General features: G+C 43.0%; 1 protein-coding gene across 1 annotated transcript in view; it reads left to right on the forward strand.

The window, feature by feature from the left end:
* cpamd8 (C3 and PZP like, alpha-2-macroglobulin domain containing 8) overlaps positions 1-18,428 on the forward strand; it is a 41,728-nt gene that overhangs the window by 15,650 nt on the left and 7,650 nt on the right. The window contains exons 22-37 of the mRNA XM_022759517.1: positions 460-590; positions 785-836; positions 949-1,247; positions 2,104-2,172; positions 2,257-2,413; positions 2,598-2,774; positions 5,120-5,201; positions 8,946-9,102; positions 9,571-9,645; positions 11,915-12,080; positions 12,748-12,834; positions 12,959-13,095; positions 13,190-13,345; positions 14,092-14,154; positions 16,007-16,263; positions 16,367-16,454. Coding sequence (XP_022615238.1) covers positions 460-590; positions 785-836; positions 949-1,247; positions 2,104-2,172; positions 2,257-2,413; positions 2,598-2,774; positions 5,120-5,201; positions 8,946-9,102; positions 9,571-9,645; positions 11,915-12,080; positions 12,748-12,834; positions 12,959-13,095; positions 13,190-13,345; positions 14,092-14,154; positions 16,007-16,263; positions 16,367-16,454 — 2,153 coding nt within the window. The remainder of the gene's footprint in view (positions 1-459; positions 591-784; positions 837-948; positions 1,248-2,103; positions 2,173-2,256; positions 2,414-2,597; positions 2,775-5,119; positions 5,202-8,945; positions 9,103-9,570; positions 9,646-11,914; positions 12,081-12,747; positions 12,835-12,958; positions 13,096-13,189; positions 13,346-14,091; positions 14,155-16,006; positions 16,264-16,366; positions 16,455-18,428) is intronic.

Raw genomic sequence — 18,428 nt, forward strand, 5'->3', positions numbered from 1 at the left:
GGCACAGGGCCACATTTCCAATGTGCTCCTCAGCAAGAGAACTGGGAGTCCTCTTACAGACATGTTTGTCCTGTGTAATGTATGTTATGAGCGATGACCACAAATGCCTGAAAGACAGTAGGGACGAGGCCTCACTCACCTATTAGTGATTTGTGACTTCACAAACATGTGATCACGTTTTCCACAAAATCATTTCTAATCATAATTTGTCGCCATGATGATATTTGCATCCACCTACAGTATAGTCCCAATAGTGCCCAATAGTCTCCAACTGAAATGTAGGTTTGAAATCATATTCTAAGGAAATTTTCAGTAACATTGTCAACCATAGTTTGTCAGGGAGCTAGTGACTGGCTTGTGGTGACACTCCACAGACATTCTACACATCCAAAGTCGGTGATGTTGTGCCATGACAGAATTTAAGAGGGAAAGCTGATTCTGCTCTGTGCTGCCCGATAGCTCGTGCCATTGCCTACAGTGAACCAAGCTGCTGTTCAGATGGACTCCAGACAGGGAAAACAGCCAATGATGTGGAGGACAGAAGGATCCCAACTGGCCTGGACTATGTTCGCAGGACTGTCCTGGTGGAGGTATGAGAGCTGATATTGATCAATGTCACTTTATAAGGGAAGACTTGCTTTAAAAATTGTAGTTATTTGAAATAAAGTTAGAATTTAATTGTAATAATACTTCTACACCTTTTCCATTTTCTTAATGTATTCCTCTTTTCCTTATTCTTTCTCTTTCCTGTGACATCTGTCTCCTCTCCTCATCCTCCTTGCAGCCAGAGGGCCTGCCCAGAGAATACACCTACAGTGTCTTCTTCTGTCCCAATGGTCAGTGCAGACACACTTTCCTCTTTTATATATCGATATATTATTGTACAGTTGATAAGGTAAATTTTACTAACCCTAAGTGCCTGAGTGTCTTTTGTATTTCCATTGTCAGAGAGGATCCACATTTCCACTCCCAACAAGTATGAGTATCAGTATGTGAAAAAGCCGGCCAAGATGAACCAGTTCCAGGTTGCAGTGAAGACCCACAACGATGCCCATTTTGCTCTCTCTGCCAGCCCCCATGACAGTGCAGAGATGCTAGAGATCGTACTTGGGGGAAGGCAAAACACTCGCTCCTGGATCTCCTTGGGCAAGATGGGCGAGCCCCTGGTCAGTGCCTCCACACAAGGCATCCTCTCCTGGGACGAGTTCCGCAGCTTCTGGATCAGTTGGAAGGGAGGCGTGGTACAGGTAAGGAGATAAAGGGATTGTAGAGGAAAATATTCTCCTACAAGTATAGAGCCCTGAAAATGTCCTGCACCAAGTGCAACAGATTTGTCTTCAGATCATGAGTGGACTCTCTGACAGAAAAAGAGGAGGGTGAAAAAGACTCAGCAGGCCATGGGGTCTGTGTGTTAGGAGGACTGGCGCCACTTTTACTGGCGTGCCTTCCGGTAAGGTCACGCTTAACGGGCTGATGTCACTGAGGACACTCGTTGATCCATGGCCTGGTGCTCGCATGGCCCTCTCTGGCTGGCACACTGCCTCCCGGCCCCAGCCCTGGCATTCGCTTTGCACCATTCACCAAAGGCAGCAATTAAAAGCCCGCAGAAGAGCAATGCACATTACAGTCCAATGGGATTCATTTATTTTCTTGGGGACGATGGCATTTTAGGGTTAATGAGCTGTGGGGCTTGGCCATGCATGGTCTTTGGTTTAATGTGATTATGAAGTTAAACTCCAGTACCAGGGAGGAAATGCTCTCTACATGGGTCTGTTTGTATGTTTGTGTTTGTGATTGTGTGTGGGAGGTGAGTGAATCACACTGGCGTCACTAACACTTGGCAGAGGGACATTATTAGTGCTCAGTGTGAGGGAGTCCAAAAACAGCACCAGTTGCTTTCTAAAGTGGGTTCACTGATTCGTAATGTTTTCTTGTTGACTGCTGTCTGTTTGTGTACAGTTCTACTTGTGTTCTGATCCTTACAGGGAGCAGCTGTGGTGTAACCATAGAATACAAATAAAAACAATATGATGGACTCTTAATTACAAATGTGTATTCTTCCAGAAGTGTTTTCCTTTAGCCTGTCTGCATTACACTCTCCAGGTAGGACATGGTTTGCATCCATCCAATGAGTCAGTGATCCTCCACTGGGCGGGCCAGTTCCCCGGACAGGTTAGACTCTTTTATGGCTTTTATATACAAGTTGCTGTAATTTCTCTTCAGATGATTTAGATAATAATTTGTTTGTCCACCCAGGTGCGCCACATAGGCTTCTCAACAGGCTGGGGCTCAGTTGGAGAATTTAAGATCTGGAGGAAAGAAGACTCTGATGAGAACCACAATGAGGCCTTCACTCTGGGGGTTCCTCACAACATGGTTCCTGGATCTGAAAGGGCCACTGCATTTATGATTGGTATTAGTACTGTATTATTATATGTAACACACTGAATGATTTGTTATTTCCATCATACGCTTATCTATATCTGTAAAACTTTGGCTTACGCTCAAGCTTTCATTTGAGTGGAACTAAAATTCAGTACATTCTGCAGTGTGAATAACTATCTGTGTGTGTGTGTGTGCCTGTGCAACTATATCAGGGGATGTCATGGGGCCAACTCTTAATAATTTGGACAAGCTGTTGCGGCTGCCATTTGGATGTGGGGAGCAGAACATGATCCACTTTGCCCCCAATGTCTTCGTTCTCAAGTACCTGCAGAAGACCAGGCAGCTCAGCCCTGAGGTTGAGAATGAAGCAACTGACTATTTGCTGCAAGGTAAAGAGACCGCAACCTAACTACATTCTGGTTTTCATAATACACTGCACCCTTAGACCATACTTTTAATGCAAATTTATCCCAGTGGATTAAAGATCTCCTCCCTAAGCTTTAGAAAGACTTTCTGTTGCTCCCTTTTCTTCTTATCCTGTGTTTTAGACACTTTACTATTGATTACTTGTAATTTTAATAATCTATCTTCAAGTGATTTGTTCTTCTTATTTATACACTGTACATTGGTTTGAATATGATTACCAGCAAAATGTTTAAAATGTAATGGTTTATATTTATTATAAATCTTATTTATTAGAAGCTGAGTATCAGTAGCGCTAATTAGTCTAAATTCACGTAGTTGAAGGTTCACCTTTGGTGCCACAGATTTCACCTGTCTGACATAACAGATGACATGTTTATCCAAAGATGCGCTGCATTCCCAAATCCCTGCTGATCCTTAGCTAGCAGCAGTTAGCTAGTAGCTGTTTAAGCAGAGGGAACAAGAGCGTCAATGAAACTCTCACAGTGTGCCATGAATCTCAACAAGTCAAACCCCTTCTAGCCCAGCTGTGCACAAAGTGGTTTCATGCTGAGAGGAAGGAATGTTTTCTAATTGCTGGCAAGGTGTATACTGTTGTTGAGTTTTCTGGAAACTATTGGAGTGAAGTTTACCTTGGATAATGGATTTTGTTTGTGGAACTGTGGATTTCTTGACAGAGGAGTCTTGGCCTGGCTGCCACTCAGTACTCCAGATCATGGATTGGAATGAAGCTGGATGTTTTTACTCAGAGTTACCCAGACCAGTCTTTCCTCCACCCCCTCTGTTTTCTCTACTTACCCCTTATAAAGATGACTCACCTTCAGAAAACTCCCAGAGTAGACTTTTCCTAGTGTGCTATACAAGGGGCAGGCCACCCTGCAGAGTTGTGCGCATACCTTGATCAGGTGGCAACATCCAAGATTTATTCTATGCCATCCTGACATGGAAATAATATTGAGGTTAACCTTCAGCTGACAGAATTGACTACTCAAAAAAAAAACTCATGGCACAAGGTGGGAATTTCTAAAATATGACAACAAATGTAATATTATTTCCATATTAAGCATATTGTTTTGTTTGGTTTTTGTTTGGTTTTTAAACAAAATAAGTGGCTTGTGCTTGAATCACCCTCTTTGATCACAGTGTGGAGCACCTGAATGCCTTTGCATAGTTACTCTGTTACAATTACATAATCGCAGTGACTTGACAATGCTTCATTATGTGCGCAACAACAACAAGGGTATGTCCAAGCACACTTGGTATTTTTGTTCATATATTTAAGTGCAGCTCGCTATGTAAAAGAGAGTTGGGTGAAGTTCACTATGCTTCATGTTATTTGCATGCAGCTCATTGAACCTCTCTTCCCAGGTTTGTACTTTGTGCCCTTTACAGTGCATAAAAATAACAACTGAGTAGCCAAAGGGCATTTCAAGGTCAGGACAATGGGACATGTTGAAGTGCTGCTTTTGCCCGTCTTTGTACCACCTGTAAAATTTAGCCCAGAATTCAGTCTCAGCTTGTTGCTTGTGGGTTCCTCTGCCTGAACTTCAAAGATCATATGATGAAAGAAGAACCTTTGGTTAAAATCCTGACATTTTTATAGAACATTAAATCCAATTTACTTTCAGCTGACTCCATACATTGTGTTGTAAATGAAGATGGATGTCCATAGGTTTCCTTAAGAGCAGTTTTCAAGGTCAGAGTGGGCTGTTCAGCCGTTGCCATCTTGGCAGTGCCCTATGCCGCCTAACTCCCAGCTAATCCAAATAAGGGCAAAAAGACTTCAGTGCATGCTAGTTTGTGGCAAGCATACGCTCACCCACCTGTCACTCAAAGCGACATGCCCTCAATTATGCATAACTTTAAGCCTTAATATGATTTAAACGGGTGAGTTTTATAAAAATTCACCCCCTGTACAGTTGCCACGAAGGGGGAAATTAACTACATGGACCAAAACCATGCAGCTTTTGGTACTTACGTGTTGGCTTCATTTTTGAGCCCCGGAGTGTGCCTCCTGGTTTACTCTCAATATATCGTCTTTCTTTCCTTCAGTTAGTGTATATTTATCCCATTACACACAGAGTGTAAGAATCCTTAGGAATGCTTTTTGAGTCTGCTTTAGTCTATTTTTTTTAACCATCTGCAATGATGGAGAGAAAAAATGTTCAGTTGGATTTCCTACAGACTTTGAAAGCACTGTAAAATCTGAAAAAGCGTGTGAATAATTTTGGTAATTTCTCAGTCATTTTGAGGAACTGTTCTTGCTGAAAGTGCTCTCCCACTACCTCTTCCATTCTTTATTTTTATCCAGGCTACCAGAGACAACTGACCTACAAACGGCAGGATGGATCCTACAGTGCCTTTGGAGAGAGGGATTCCTCTGGCAGTATGTGGTAAGTCATTGTAGGGGTAACTGTTGAAGTTTACACAACTCATACCAGCCAAACTACACTTAGCTGTAGCCACATTCTTCAGCTTTAACTGGGACATAGATTACCAGCCAAAGCAATGAAGTTTTTATCAGCATCTCAGTACGCTGTGCTCAAATTAATCTATTCCTGTTGGTGTGTTTAATTCACTGGTGAGTTTTTATTTCATGTTTACACTCCCTGGGGGCAGGCAGGCAGACAGAATCATCTCATAATATTTATAAAACTGAAATCAATGCTCTCAATGGGGAGCTCCACTGCTTGCATTTTGAGGCCCATGCACAATGTGCATACCTCTGGTTGATTTATGAGCTGAGGTGGGTATTATGATATTTAATAGAGCTAACACTGTGAAACAGCAGGTTACATAAACAACTGAGAATCGTAAACAAACTGCATAATTGGATCCCTGAGGTAGGCAAAGCTGTCAAGATTTATTTGCAGTTAATCAGGGTTCATATCCGTCGCACTGAGTGGACCCATGCTGCTTTGGCCCCACAGACAAGCTCTTAATGCCACTATTGGAGACAGTGTTATAAGTTGTCTGGAGCCACTTCACCAAATGGCTCTTTGCTCTTTTTTTGACATGGCCTCGAAAATGTGAAAAGAGGTGGCGCATGCCTCTTAATGACTCACTACCTGGGTGTAATTGGTAACATTAAACTGCCATGGAAACCTTGAACTCTTCCCCTGTTGACTGTGAGAGGATATGAGGATGTAACAAGCAGTGGTTTGGAGTTTTCCTTGGCGCCCGGGGCAACAAGTGTGGGTTGTGGGCACAACACAGATGGTGAACCTTCAGTAAACCTGCATCAGACACTTTATGAATCCATCAGCAACATGTTTGCATCCAAAACAAGCTCGGCTTTTGTTTTGGTTCCAGAGTTCACAAGTAGAGCAGTGCATTTACTGCCTGCTTAAAAGCTCCCGTAATGCAGTGTTAATGTATTCCAGCTTGTAAAAATGTATCTGAGAGGAAATTGACAGGATGTGTTGAAAAGAATGAACATAATGACAAGGGCTGGCAGTAATTGTTTGGTGTGCAATGCTGGCCATCTCTGCTGCAAAGGCTGTTAACACTGCACAGAGTGGGCTGAAAGTTCACTGACTGAATGTAATTCAGAAGCAGGGAGACACTGACGAGGAATAATGGGGGGGTTATAGAGTAGGTTCTCATCCCCTTGCTCCTTTTTATGTTGACTTGAATAAAAACTGCCTGCTATTTTGCAAATATAGCAATACAGACTGAAGGGGAATGTTGTGGTTGGGTGTGGGTTTGTGCATACATGTATAGGTCGCATTTTGCCATACTTGTGAAAACCTTTCATTGACTGTGTTTATTTGCTAACCTCTGACCCCAACTGTAACACATACCTAACTGATTCACTCTTTGGATTTTATAATCATGTCATCTTCTACTATTATCCTCATCAGATTTTTACACTCAAACAACATCCCAGCCCAAGGCGACAGTGCATAAGCTCTCTCATTAAACCTAAAGACAATTTTCAAGAAAGGAAGCCCTGTAGTTTCCTTATGTTCTTCCACATTATCTATCAGAGAAAGCGGAGGTCACAGCTGAACTAAGAAATATATCTTTTAACAAACTTGTCAAAAGTTTGCTCCCTCCTTTTATAATTATCTTTAAAAGTGGGGCAGTATATTTTTTCATTTTCTCTGAAGTCTCAGTCCTTGGCTCTACATGTTGAGGCTGGCATGGCATTTGTGTCTGCCCAAAGACTGATCTGACAGAGTTAGCAGGATTGGGGGCTGAATACCAGAGATTGAAAGAACTGATATCTACTGCTATATTAACCTAATATCTATTTCCAGTCCTGTGCCAAACTGAAAAGCCAGTGTTTCTTCCTTTCTTTTGCTATATCTTGGCTATAGAGTCATTGTAAAGATGTGCATTTGTAAAACTAAAGCCCTCAGTGGTCTGTACGTTCACTAAATATTAAGTCGTGTGGGCTTGTTACAAAGCTGTCATCCACAGACAGCCTGCAAAGCAAATCCTCAGAATTGAAAATATAAACATATCCACCAAATGGTAACAGAGAAATTACAGCCACAAGCAGACATTTGCTAACATTTTACTATTGTCTTGATTTTATTTCCCCAGTTTGGTTACAATAGTAGCAGAAGTAGCACCTGATCCATGATGTCATCCCTAACTCTAACCCCTTGTTAGTAATATGTTGTCGTAATCCAGTTTAAGTAATGCACCTCTGGGTGCTTTCTGAAACAACACACCAGCAACATCTCAGTAGTTGAATGCAAAAAAAAAAAAACAAACAAAAAAAACCCCCCACTTAAACAGGAGTCAGGAACACTTTCTCCAAGTCCAACTCATAACATTCTCCTTTCAGCTTATCAACCTAGGTTTTATCATGCAGCACATCCATGTATTGTCTTTAAAAAAAATACTTCAGATCTACCCTTTGAAGTGTGGAGCTGGATATGGGTAGCTCGGACAGGGGATCTGCGAGTGAGAGGTTAGAAAACGGGTGAAATAAGAAGTGGAGGGGGGAGAATCTGGAGAGGGTGACCCCAGCCAAGGGCCGAGTGGTGGAAGTGAGTCTGTCTAGTGCTTCCTTTCTTCTTCAAACTAAATCATATTTACACTTTCCAGTACCTTTCCTTGGGGCCCGACATTTAAAGCCTGTGACACGATATTACTTAACATTATAAAAATTCCAACAGGCTTGCAGCTTCGTCCCTATTTTTGTCTCCGGGGAGGAATAACATCCAGGTTTCAGCCAGGGAAGATTTAATGTTTTGCTTTATGAGAGCAAAGTTCTTTTTTTCCCACTCATCTCCCCTGGTGCTCTTACTTGGATCATGCTCTCACTTACGAGCTGCGTTGAGAAACCAGAGCATGACCTGTTTGTTTATTTCTTCATTTCCATCTTGTGTTTCTGTCTTTTTATGGTAAGCAGCTTGCCTCATCCTATAAGTCAGATGTAGTCAGGAGTGCTGTAATGGAATGTCTTGCTGTCACCGAGGAGTTGTTGTTCAAAGACTGCAGCTTTCGACCACTACCAGGAGGTCTGTTGTTTATGGATGAGTGTGTGTTTATTAGCTCAGCCGTGTCCCCTAGGGCTGACCTTGGCCTTTCTCCGTGATTCCCCTGGTCGTTCTCCACCGCGGCCCACTAAAACCACGGCTCATAAATTTTCAGTTGCACTCCCAGGCCGGCCAGATTCACAACCTTCGTCCCTGGGATCCGTGTTTGTATAAGTTGCGGAATGCTTTTGGGGAATCTCCAACTCACATGCAGAAACGTACTTGATTGGCCTGTGTGAGATTTCACATTCTCAAGAGCACAGCTGCCGCATCCTGTAGCGGTGATCAAACCCTGCCGCACCCATCTCCTCCTCTCTTCACTTCCTTTCCTTTTTTTTTTTTCCATTTCATCAGATCCGTCTATACATACCAGTCCTCTTGACAAAAACATCCCTCCATCTACACTCTTCACTATCAGCCCCCTTCCTCGTCTGTTGACAGATTGAAAGAGTGTTACTGGTTGAAAAACTTCTCACTCCATTGCTTTCAAACTCTTGATGGTTAAGTATTTTTTAGGATGTGCCAGCACATGTTTTAAAGAATCTTTGATTATCTCTCCCCTCTTATCTCCTTCCTCTTTTCCTTTACCCTCACCCATCTTTATCTGTCTCACCCCTCCACCTCCACGTCTCCTTCCTCTAGGTTGACAGCATTTGTGCTGAAGTCCTTTGCTCAATCTCGAGGTTTTATCTTCATTGATCCCGAGGAGCTTCGAGCAGCCAAGTCCTGGCTCATCAAGCATCAGAGGAATGATGGCTCCTTCCCTGCCATGGGACGCATCCTCAACAAAGACCTGCAGGTACGCCTGTGTCTAGTTGGATGTGGGGTGGGGGTGGGCTTAAAGGCAGAAGATCTTGTTGAAGAGGAGGGATTGGTTCTTCTTCTCTGAGACAATGACAGTATGGATTTCGATTGGACTGTTAGGCTGCCATTCCTACGATTCTTTCACCTTATTGTATGAATCTACATCCCTCTGGATATTTATGTTTTCAGTGTGTTGTGTTTGTGTGTCAGGTGAAAGCTAATTTTGGAACGTCAGACCTCCAGCTAACTAAATATTTACACTTGGGACAAGTGAAGGCTGAAGTGTTGTTTACTAAAATGTCTTTTCCAGGGGTGGGCCTTTTTAAACTGCCTTAGAATTTACATGATTTAATGAGATGAATGTTTGAAAGAAATATTCTTCGGACTCCTGTGAATATTACGAGATGGAGATCTGTACCATTTGTGAAAGTAACTGAAAGCTAATGTGTGTTTTTGTCCACAGGGAGGGATCCATGGGAAGATCTCACTTACGGCCTATGTGGTCGCAGCTCTCTTGGAGACAGGAATAACAACAGAGGTAAGCCCTCAGACAAAAACAGTTTGTCACTGCAGCCTCTGCCTCTTACACCACAGACACTCCTTAGAGTTGAACTTTCAATGGACCAAATAGTGTTTCATTTGGTGGTAATTAAACCCACAGGAAAAAAAAACTCTGCCTTATGTGTCATTTACACTCTAGATGCAGTGCTGTAAAATTAGATTTATGATTTCAGTGGGTTCACAGGTGAAACTCTTTTAAGAGCAACATGTAGTTCGCTACCTGTCCCAGATACACCACTTACTCCTGTAGCCCATCCTACCAGCCTGGGTCATGTGTGGACATATAACTGCATTCCTGATAGTTGTGAAGATGGATGTGCTGGCAGTCAGCCTACTCATATTTGTTATGCTCCAGTGCTGCTAATCTAATATCTAATCACGTTTTGAACTTCATCAAAAGATTTAGGCTGACATGTAGAGACAATTGAGTCGCCTGAAAGACACCTAGGTTACATTCCTCTCTTTATCCTTTCTGCTTTTCTCTCTGTTTTTGGCGTGATTTTTCTTAACTCTTCTACTAATAGCCATCCTTAATGATTGAACAACTTCCCCATGTGTGCTAGTCAGTCGCCAAAAGATTCAAAATTTTCTGCTTCGATTGTCCTCAGCTTGTGTTGGAAATTCCTGCAACATAAAAGCTGCTAAACATCTGATTGTTTTTGTCTTTGCGCTCAATTTGTCCACATAGTTGACTCTTTATTTAGCATTTCCTCTCCCTGGCTCCTCTCCATCCATCTGTCTCTCCTCGTTTCCTCTGCTATCTATCCCAAAGGGCCTCTTCTGAGAATCTGTCCTTTTACAACTGATAAAAACTGAAAAGGTATCCTTCACATCAAAGCAGAATCTCCATCCCCCCTCCAATTTCACTTAATTAAAAGATGACTGCTGCAATTACAGTGAGTGGCTCTGGAGGCCTATCATCTCATGGATGAGAGGGGAGGTCACATCTGCATGAGATGAAAGTCAACTCTCAACTTTTTAATGGCCAAAATGAATGTTTATTGAATAACTGTATCTCAGCAAAGGAGAGTTTGGACAGGGTAGCCTGTAAACAGCTGAACACTGACAGAGATGATTGACTAAGTAAGTGTGTGTGTGTGTGTGTGCGTGTGTGCGTGCGTGCGTGCGTGCGTGCGTGTGCATGTATGTGTTTGTGTGTGTGTGTGTGTGCATGCGTGCATGTGTGTACGTGCATGCGCGCGAGTGTGTGTGTGTGTGTGTGTGTGTGTGTGTGTGTGTGTGTGTGTGTGTGTGTGTGTGTGTGTGTGTGTGTGTGTGTGTCAAGGTATGCCAAAGTCATGTCATGTACTAGGCATATCTGATGATCCCTGCGGAGCAATTACAGTAGATTGCTGCTGCAGATAAAACAGAATATAATAAAAGGAAAAAGTCACTACTGTACAGAGATGAAAGACACTGTATCTTATATTTTACTTATACCATGTTGACAGTCGGCCATTTACTGCATGTCATTCCCCCTCTCTCTGCCTCCCCATTTCCTGTCTTTCTCTACTGTGCTATCATAATGGCATAAAAAGCCCCAAAAATATATTTAAAGTGGAAAACTTCACAGGTAGTGATATACAAAAGATTTTATTACTTTTGATTTTTGTTTACTAAACTGTCCATGGAACCATCACAATACCATTCACAATTTTCAGTTTTTTCAGTGTCACTGCTTTTTTTTAGCTGTGTCTTGCATTGCAGCACATCCTCTGTCAACACCACACATTAAAAAAATTGTCAATTTTAGTCTGTGTCCTAGTATTTTAAAATATTTCACATTTTTCAATTTTCCCAGTGTAAACATTCTCCTGTAGTAGTATCTCCAGTACTAGTATGTAGAACGCAAATGGGGTAAAGCTCAGGAATTCCAAAAATAAACTGTCCTTATGATTTTATGTATATGTAGATTGGCACCTTCATAATAAGGCAAAATGTAAGTGAAGTATTGAATGATGTTTTATTATTTTAACCAGTTGCTCAAAAATGGTGGAAAAACATGCTCAAAAAGCACTTCAAATACCTATTTAAACAGCACCAGTGGGAGAAGAAATATACATAAATAAATGTGTCAAGGCATGCACATTTGCCAGCAAACATGCCACGAACATGTTTTTTATGTGCAACAATACCTAAACAAAAAAGTCTGTTTGCAAAGTCCATCTTTGACATGTCTTATAAGCTATTGATCACTACCACTACCACATCTGTGTTTGTCTTGCATGCTGTCCCGTCTGATCCAGGAAGAGAAGGTGGCAGTGGCCAAAGCCAAGGATTTCCTGGAGAGCAACACCTACTCTGCCGATGACCCATACACCACGGCCCTGTCTGCATACGCCTTGGCTCTGCTACGCAGCCCTTACGCCCCGCTGGCCTTGCGCCGCCTCAACCACATGGCCATCACTCAAGGTACCGTCACACTCATCACTGTGAGCAACATGATTAACAAGCCACCAGAGGCTCATTCATTCAGAGCTAAGTACTGGACAACAGATGTATAAAAAGGTGACAAGCAAAGACCAGATGTTGAATGAAAGTGGTCTGTAGCAACAAGACTAATGCACCATTAAAAAGATCACAGTGACAGTGTACAGAAATGTAGAAATATATGGCTTATTTCTTTGATCAAGTCTTTGCAACAACACAAAAGTGCAACAGATTTACAATTAATCTCCTGCTTAAAGGCTGCTCACAGTTAGACAAGCAGTCAGACAGAAGATATAGGACAGAAACAGTTGTGAAACTAGCTGTTGTAGTCCTCAGTAGTTCAATCCACTCCTCCCTTTTCCTTTCTTTTTCTTATCTCACTGTTGGTTTCCTCTGGCCATTTCCTTCTCTTCCTCTTGACTGAAACTTTCTGCAAGTTTTTGCAGATTTGACTGAGTTGAGGGGAATACAAAAATGTTCTTAGTTGATCATAATCATTTTATTTGCCAAGTACAATGAAGGCACAGGGCTTGGTTGCATAGTTGCTGAAAGATTCAGACAATTAGGATAATGATACAGTGAGTCATATGATATGGGATGTTCCCTTTGCACCCTCTCTGTCTTAATCTCCCTTTGTTTGTCTCCGTAGATGGACTCACCCACTGGAGTCTGACAGGCAGCACTATGACGGATGAGGACACTTTCATGGGATTTAGTGATGGCCTCTCTCAGTCAGGTATACTTTACATCCATCAATATTACCTCTCTATTGGAAATACCTGATGCCCGTCTGTAATTCCCCAAAATAAAATGCAAAGTCCAAATAAGAATTTTCATCATCAGTTCTTGTTTTTACCCAGTGGTGTCAGCAGAGGTGGAGATGACAGCCTATGGTCTACTGACCTACACCCTCCTGGGGGATGTGGCTTCTGCCTTGCCTGTGGTCAAATGGCTCTCCCAGCAAAGGAATGCCTTGGGCGGCTTCTCCTCCACACAGGTAGCCTTGTTTCTCTGGCTTCTCTTCTCTTTTGAATCAAACACTTGTAGCAGCATTAATACAAAGTTGACTTTTCTTACACCCGCTGTGCCAGGACACGTGTGTGGCTCTGCAGGCTCTGTCAGAGTACGCCATCCTGTCCTATGTGGGAGGGGTCAACCTCACCATCTCACTGGCCTCCACCAACCTTGACTTCCAGGAGACCTTTGAACTCAACAGGGACAACAAGAAACTCCTCCAGAGTGCCAAGGTAATCGCATCCATGGAAACAGTGAATAGTATAAATACTTGGTGTGGTATGGTGGTATGCTCCTCAGTGTTTTTGTATGCAGATGAAGCACACGTCAGTTTGTCGAGGTCTACTGGACTGTATCTGCATTAATTGTCAAGTCTACTAATGATTGCTGATACTTCAGAGAGGAACCTTTGCACTTTAAAGCAAATTAGAAACGTTTCTCTCTTGATTACAGTGATTGATGAGCAACTATGTACCAGAGCCTTACTCTGGCCCTGAACATTAATCTCTGTTTCCATATCCAGCTGTTTAGTAGCCAGAACCTTTTCACACTGCCAAGCTAAACCAAGCTGGATTTCCCAAAAGCACCTAGTTGGTCTGTTGATTTAATGGCTATGTTTTATTGGCCTGTTTGCCCACACATTACAAACCTGACAGTGTGTGCACAAACCAACTTTTACCCAGGGCACTGCGGTGCTAGGTCAGCACTGCGGTGTGTGTAAAAGTGCTCCATGAGCTAGAGTGGTTCAGGTGAGAGTGCAGTATGTTCTCTCTGCCGGGCATGTTCCTCCGCTGTGATTAGTGGTGTCAGCTTAATTGGGGGCAATTAAGCCCTGCTGGTTAGTAGCCAGGGAACCACTAGTGGCAGTGCAGCAGCCTACAGCATTCATTCACTTGATAAATGACTCACTCACCTCTCCTTGCCCCCTCTGACTCTCTTTGTTTCTTCTCTTTCTTCTGTCTCTCTCTTTTTTTTTCAGATCCCCAGTATCCCCACAGGCCTTTTTGTGAGCGCTAAAGGAGAAGGCTGCTGTCTCATGCAGGTATTGTAGTGCTACACACACGAGCTTTCACAAACAAACACATTTTCAGTCTTGAACATTGCTCAAAAAGGAACTGTAATGTTATGCTTATTTCACTGGCTCACAGCAAGAATCTCCCGGCAGGGGAGAGTCAGTTGCCGTCGCCTCATAATGCCCAAATTCCTCCCTGTAAATTGGAGTAATCTGGTAGAGTTTAGCCAGTTGTTTTGGAATGTGTTGATCATCCCTGTTGATTCCTGTGGTCCCCTGGACAGGATGCTGTTTACTTCTACCTTGTCACAGACAAACAAAAAACCCCTTTCATAAACCGAGGGAGTCATTTTCCTCTTTGTTGGCTGAACCTCTGTCCTCTCTTCTTATCACCCATGTTTAAATGTTTGCTTTAAAACCAAACAAGGCATAAATGAAAAAGCATGCTCGATCAAAGTTGGATGTTTACAATCCTATTTTGAGAAACTTGTGTGTGAGGTACGACTTGAATTGACTGAGGTAGAGCCAGATAGAGCAGCGGATGTTGTCTTGTGCTGTGCGGTGCCTGAAACGTCTTCCAACTCGTTCTCCTCAGCGAGTTTCTCACTCACAAACATACGATTTCTTCCTTCACACCTCGCTCCCTCTCTACTCTCCCTCCATCCACACCTCTTTGTGCGTCAACACACATCTCTGACAGACCCTCGGGCCAGCAGCACCTGGGCTCTAATGAAATACAACAGCAGGGCTATCAAAGAGACCTGCCTGTGTACGTGTTTGTAGACAAACTGTATGTGATGAGTATACGTCCTGCGCCGCAGGATTATTATTTAGTAGCTTTGCAAAGGACACAAATCACACTGGATGATTTGTACGGTTCTGGCAATAACAATCCTCTGTGAAATTAAAAAGAGCGTCAAAGCAGTGAGTTGTCCTCAGGCTGAAATAGTAGTCTGCTGAATGCATGTCTTGTGTCCAGTGAATATGATTTGTGGTTTATGCTTTAAAGTGCTGCCTAAGTCTTTTTTTTTCCTGCTTTTCTAGTGTTTTCAAGGCCGGAGGTCCTAAATATTTGAACTCTACGTAGTTTGTTGCCAATCTTCGATGCCAAAACTTGTGTCTTTCACACAGCTGTCAAGAAGTTATTTAATTAATTTTGTTCCTTCATACAAAAATATTATTTTACGAAATAGCTTCCTCAAACACATACCAAATATTTGGCAAACAAATGAAGACCTGCTTTGATAGCAGCCACTGTGACAAACCATCAGCTCTATGTCTCAGTATCAGGGCTACACAAGGTGTCTGCTTGTTATTGGCCATATCCTCATAGGACAAAGTAAAACTACAACCAATGTAAGGGGAATATTTGGGATTACCAGTTCAAGAGCTAATGTCCTAATCGCATAGGGAAATATTAACAAAACTTAGTCTAGACCAAATTTTGTATGTTCATCCAATATCATTTCACTCAAAACCACAAATATAAACCTTGTGGTGGCAATAGAGGAAAAGTAGGATTCATCCTCTGTGGACCATGAATGCTGAGCCAAATCTTATGGTATTCTATCGAATAGAAATATTTCACTAAAAGCCAAAAATGTCAGCCTGCAGGTGGTGCTAAAGGAAAAGTTGGGGAATCAAAGCAAAGTCAGCAGGCTGGGGACCATGAATGCCTGTACAAAATTTCATGGCAATTCAGCAAATAGTTATTGTAGTGTTTCAGTTTGGAGCAAGATGGGGGACCAACAGACTGACTGTGCCATCCCCCTGTGTTTGTTTTTCCTTGCGATCCAGACAGGCTGCTCTATTTGAGAATTGAAAGTCTCAATTTGATGGAAAACATTCTTAAACACTGCGCTCCCTGCACTCCCTCCTGTAGATCGATGTGTCTTACAACGTACCTGACCCAGTGTCTAAGCCAGCCTTCCAGCTCAAAGTGGACCTGAAAGAGCCTTTTCAGGAGCGTCACCTGCAGCCCCCCTCCTCATCTTCCCGCCATCCCTCCTCGCGCTCTAGGAGCCGTGCTGACAACCGCTCTGAGCTCAACCGGAAGCGGCGGGCACCCATCGATGACGACGACCCAGCAGCCCACCAGGACAAAATGGACTTCCACATCTCCCTTGAAGTTTGTGCCAGGTAGAACACACGCTGTGTGTACAAATAAAGAAGTGGGCCTGTATGCATAGCTCTGCTGCTCACAACACCCGATCTTCTTCCTGACCCCCGACTCTCTGTCTAGGTGGCTCCATTCAGGCTCATCCAACATGGCCGTTATAGAAGTTCCCATGATTTCCGGTTTCCGAGCAGATGTGGAAAGTCTAGAAAGGGTAAGTAATCACATTAAAACACAAGCACAAACTTTGCTAAAGGTTTAGAGACTGTACATCATCATGAACAAACACAGATCCATAGATACCCATCGGATATTGTTGTTGGTCATACTGGCTCGGAGATTGCTAGACTTGCAGTGGAAGTAGTCAGGTAAATGGCCAAACTGAAAGACAGGTAGAAAGGAATACAGATGCATCCACATCTGGAGGCCATTTGATGAAAAGCAGTACGTCATGGAATTTATCTGACTCCGCCTGTTTCCTTTAGAGACCCCAGATGCATGTGTACATGTTCACACCCCCACAGGATGCGTCCTTAAAAAAACACACACATACCTTGGATATGGGCATTATTCCTGTGGTACAGTGGAAGGTGTTTTGATGTAAATATTTGTCGGAGCAGGAAGGAGTCAAGTGTTTACCTGACATTCCCTTCATTGTTGTTTAAAGTTGTTGTTCTGTTCATCTCCCGAAGACTTCCTTCAAATGGGGACATGTCCTCTAAGCAATGTGTGTTTTGTTGGCAAGTTGAAGGTCTTTCAAATGTCTGTATGCGTGTACATGTGTTTGGAACGTTCACGGTCACGAGAGTGGTCATTAAGAAGAGGGTCTTTTTTATTATGGTGGTTTTTTTTAGGTATGATGAGAGAAAGACCAGCCAACTCAGGCCCTGTGGAGTTACAATGTCTCAGGGTCAGAGGCCATCGGGCCTCTCTGGGCACACAAGACCAAACGCACTCACCTCACTGGGCCTCATGAGGTGCAGACTTAGAGAAAACTTGTATACTTTACAAAAGACAGAAGAAAGAGACAGATATACTGTAATAAACACAGGACTGAATTAAAAGGAGTAACATTGGTAGGATATATGGGTGAATTTAGAAATGGCTACACTGATAGAGAGTGAGAGAAAGAAAAGGAAAGTTTAGGGGCTAGATCCAGGTCAGCTCCCCAGCCACCCATCAGAAGCTTGTCCCTCATTACTAGACAGTTATAGGGTCTTAGTCTGCAGGCTTCCACCTCTAAAAGAGCCACCTCTCTGGCTACCTGGGGAGATGTTAAACATGCACACACATACATGCACACATATACTGCTGTGAGTGTGTCAGTTTAGGCTAACCTGAGATGTAGTGGCTAACAAGCTCAGTTTACACCCCTGCTGGCCTCCCTTGGAGTTTTACTGCTGCCTGCCCGACTGCCACTTACATTCCTCAATTTATGGTGGCAAGCTTGGCTTCTACAGTCATGTCTAGTTGCTTTCATGGATGCTGTAGTCATGAATGATTAGCCCAGTGACTGACTGGGAGCTACCACAGCCATGGTTTCTTATCACCCAATATAATGAGCTTTGTTTAACGACCCAGAACACACTCTGGGTATAACATTTGAGCTATGGGAGTTCATTGGCAATTTTTAGTTGCTAGATCGACAAACAATGCTTTTGTAAACAGAGACCAATTGTATAGTGTATGTGTGTTTGAGAGAGAGAGAGAGTGTGTGTCTCAGTGGCGCCAGCTCAGGCTGAGCACCTCATAAACCCCTGCTGTCCAAAGGCTACCACCTTTGACAGAATGAAAAATCCCCCTGTGGGGGGAATTAACTCTGCTGGCTCTCTATGCACACACCCGAATTTGCAGTAAACAGCGTCTTCATTACTCATTCATACACTCATATTTACTAGAAATGGCCATGCATGTCTAACCCACCTATACTTTTGTGCACAAGGTTCACGAAATACAATAAATTCACTTAGTATACAACTCTGGACAGGCTATCCCAGAGGAAAGTTATGATCCCTTGTTGATTTCAGCTAATATAAGCCTAGCCAAGTCCATGATTGGTGACCTGCACATTTTCCACCCCAGCCTTCATTTCATGGTAGATTGCATATGGTTTGCATTCCAGTTGTGGCTCACAGAGCACATTCAAATGCAGACCATGTGGAACCTGACAGGATGGTGAGGGCACTGT

This window comes from Seriola dumerili, unplaced genomic scaffold (assembly GCF_002260705.1).
Source record: "Seriola dumerili isolate Sdu_G_001 unplaced genomic scaffold, Sdu_1.0 BDQW01000322.1, whole genome shotgun sequence".
In the NCBI taxonomy this organism is placed as follows: domain Eukaryota; kingdom Metazoa; phylum Chordata; class Actinopteri; order Carangiformes; family Carangidae; genus Seriola; species Seriola dumerili.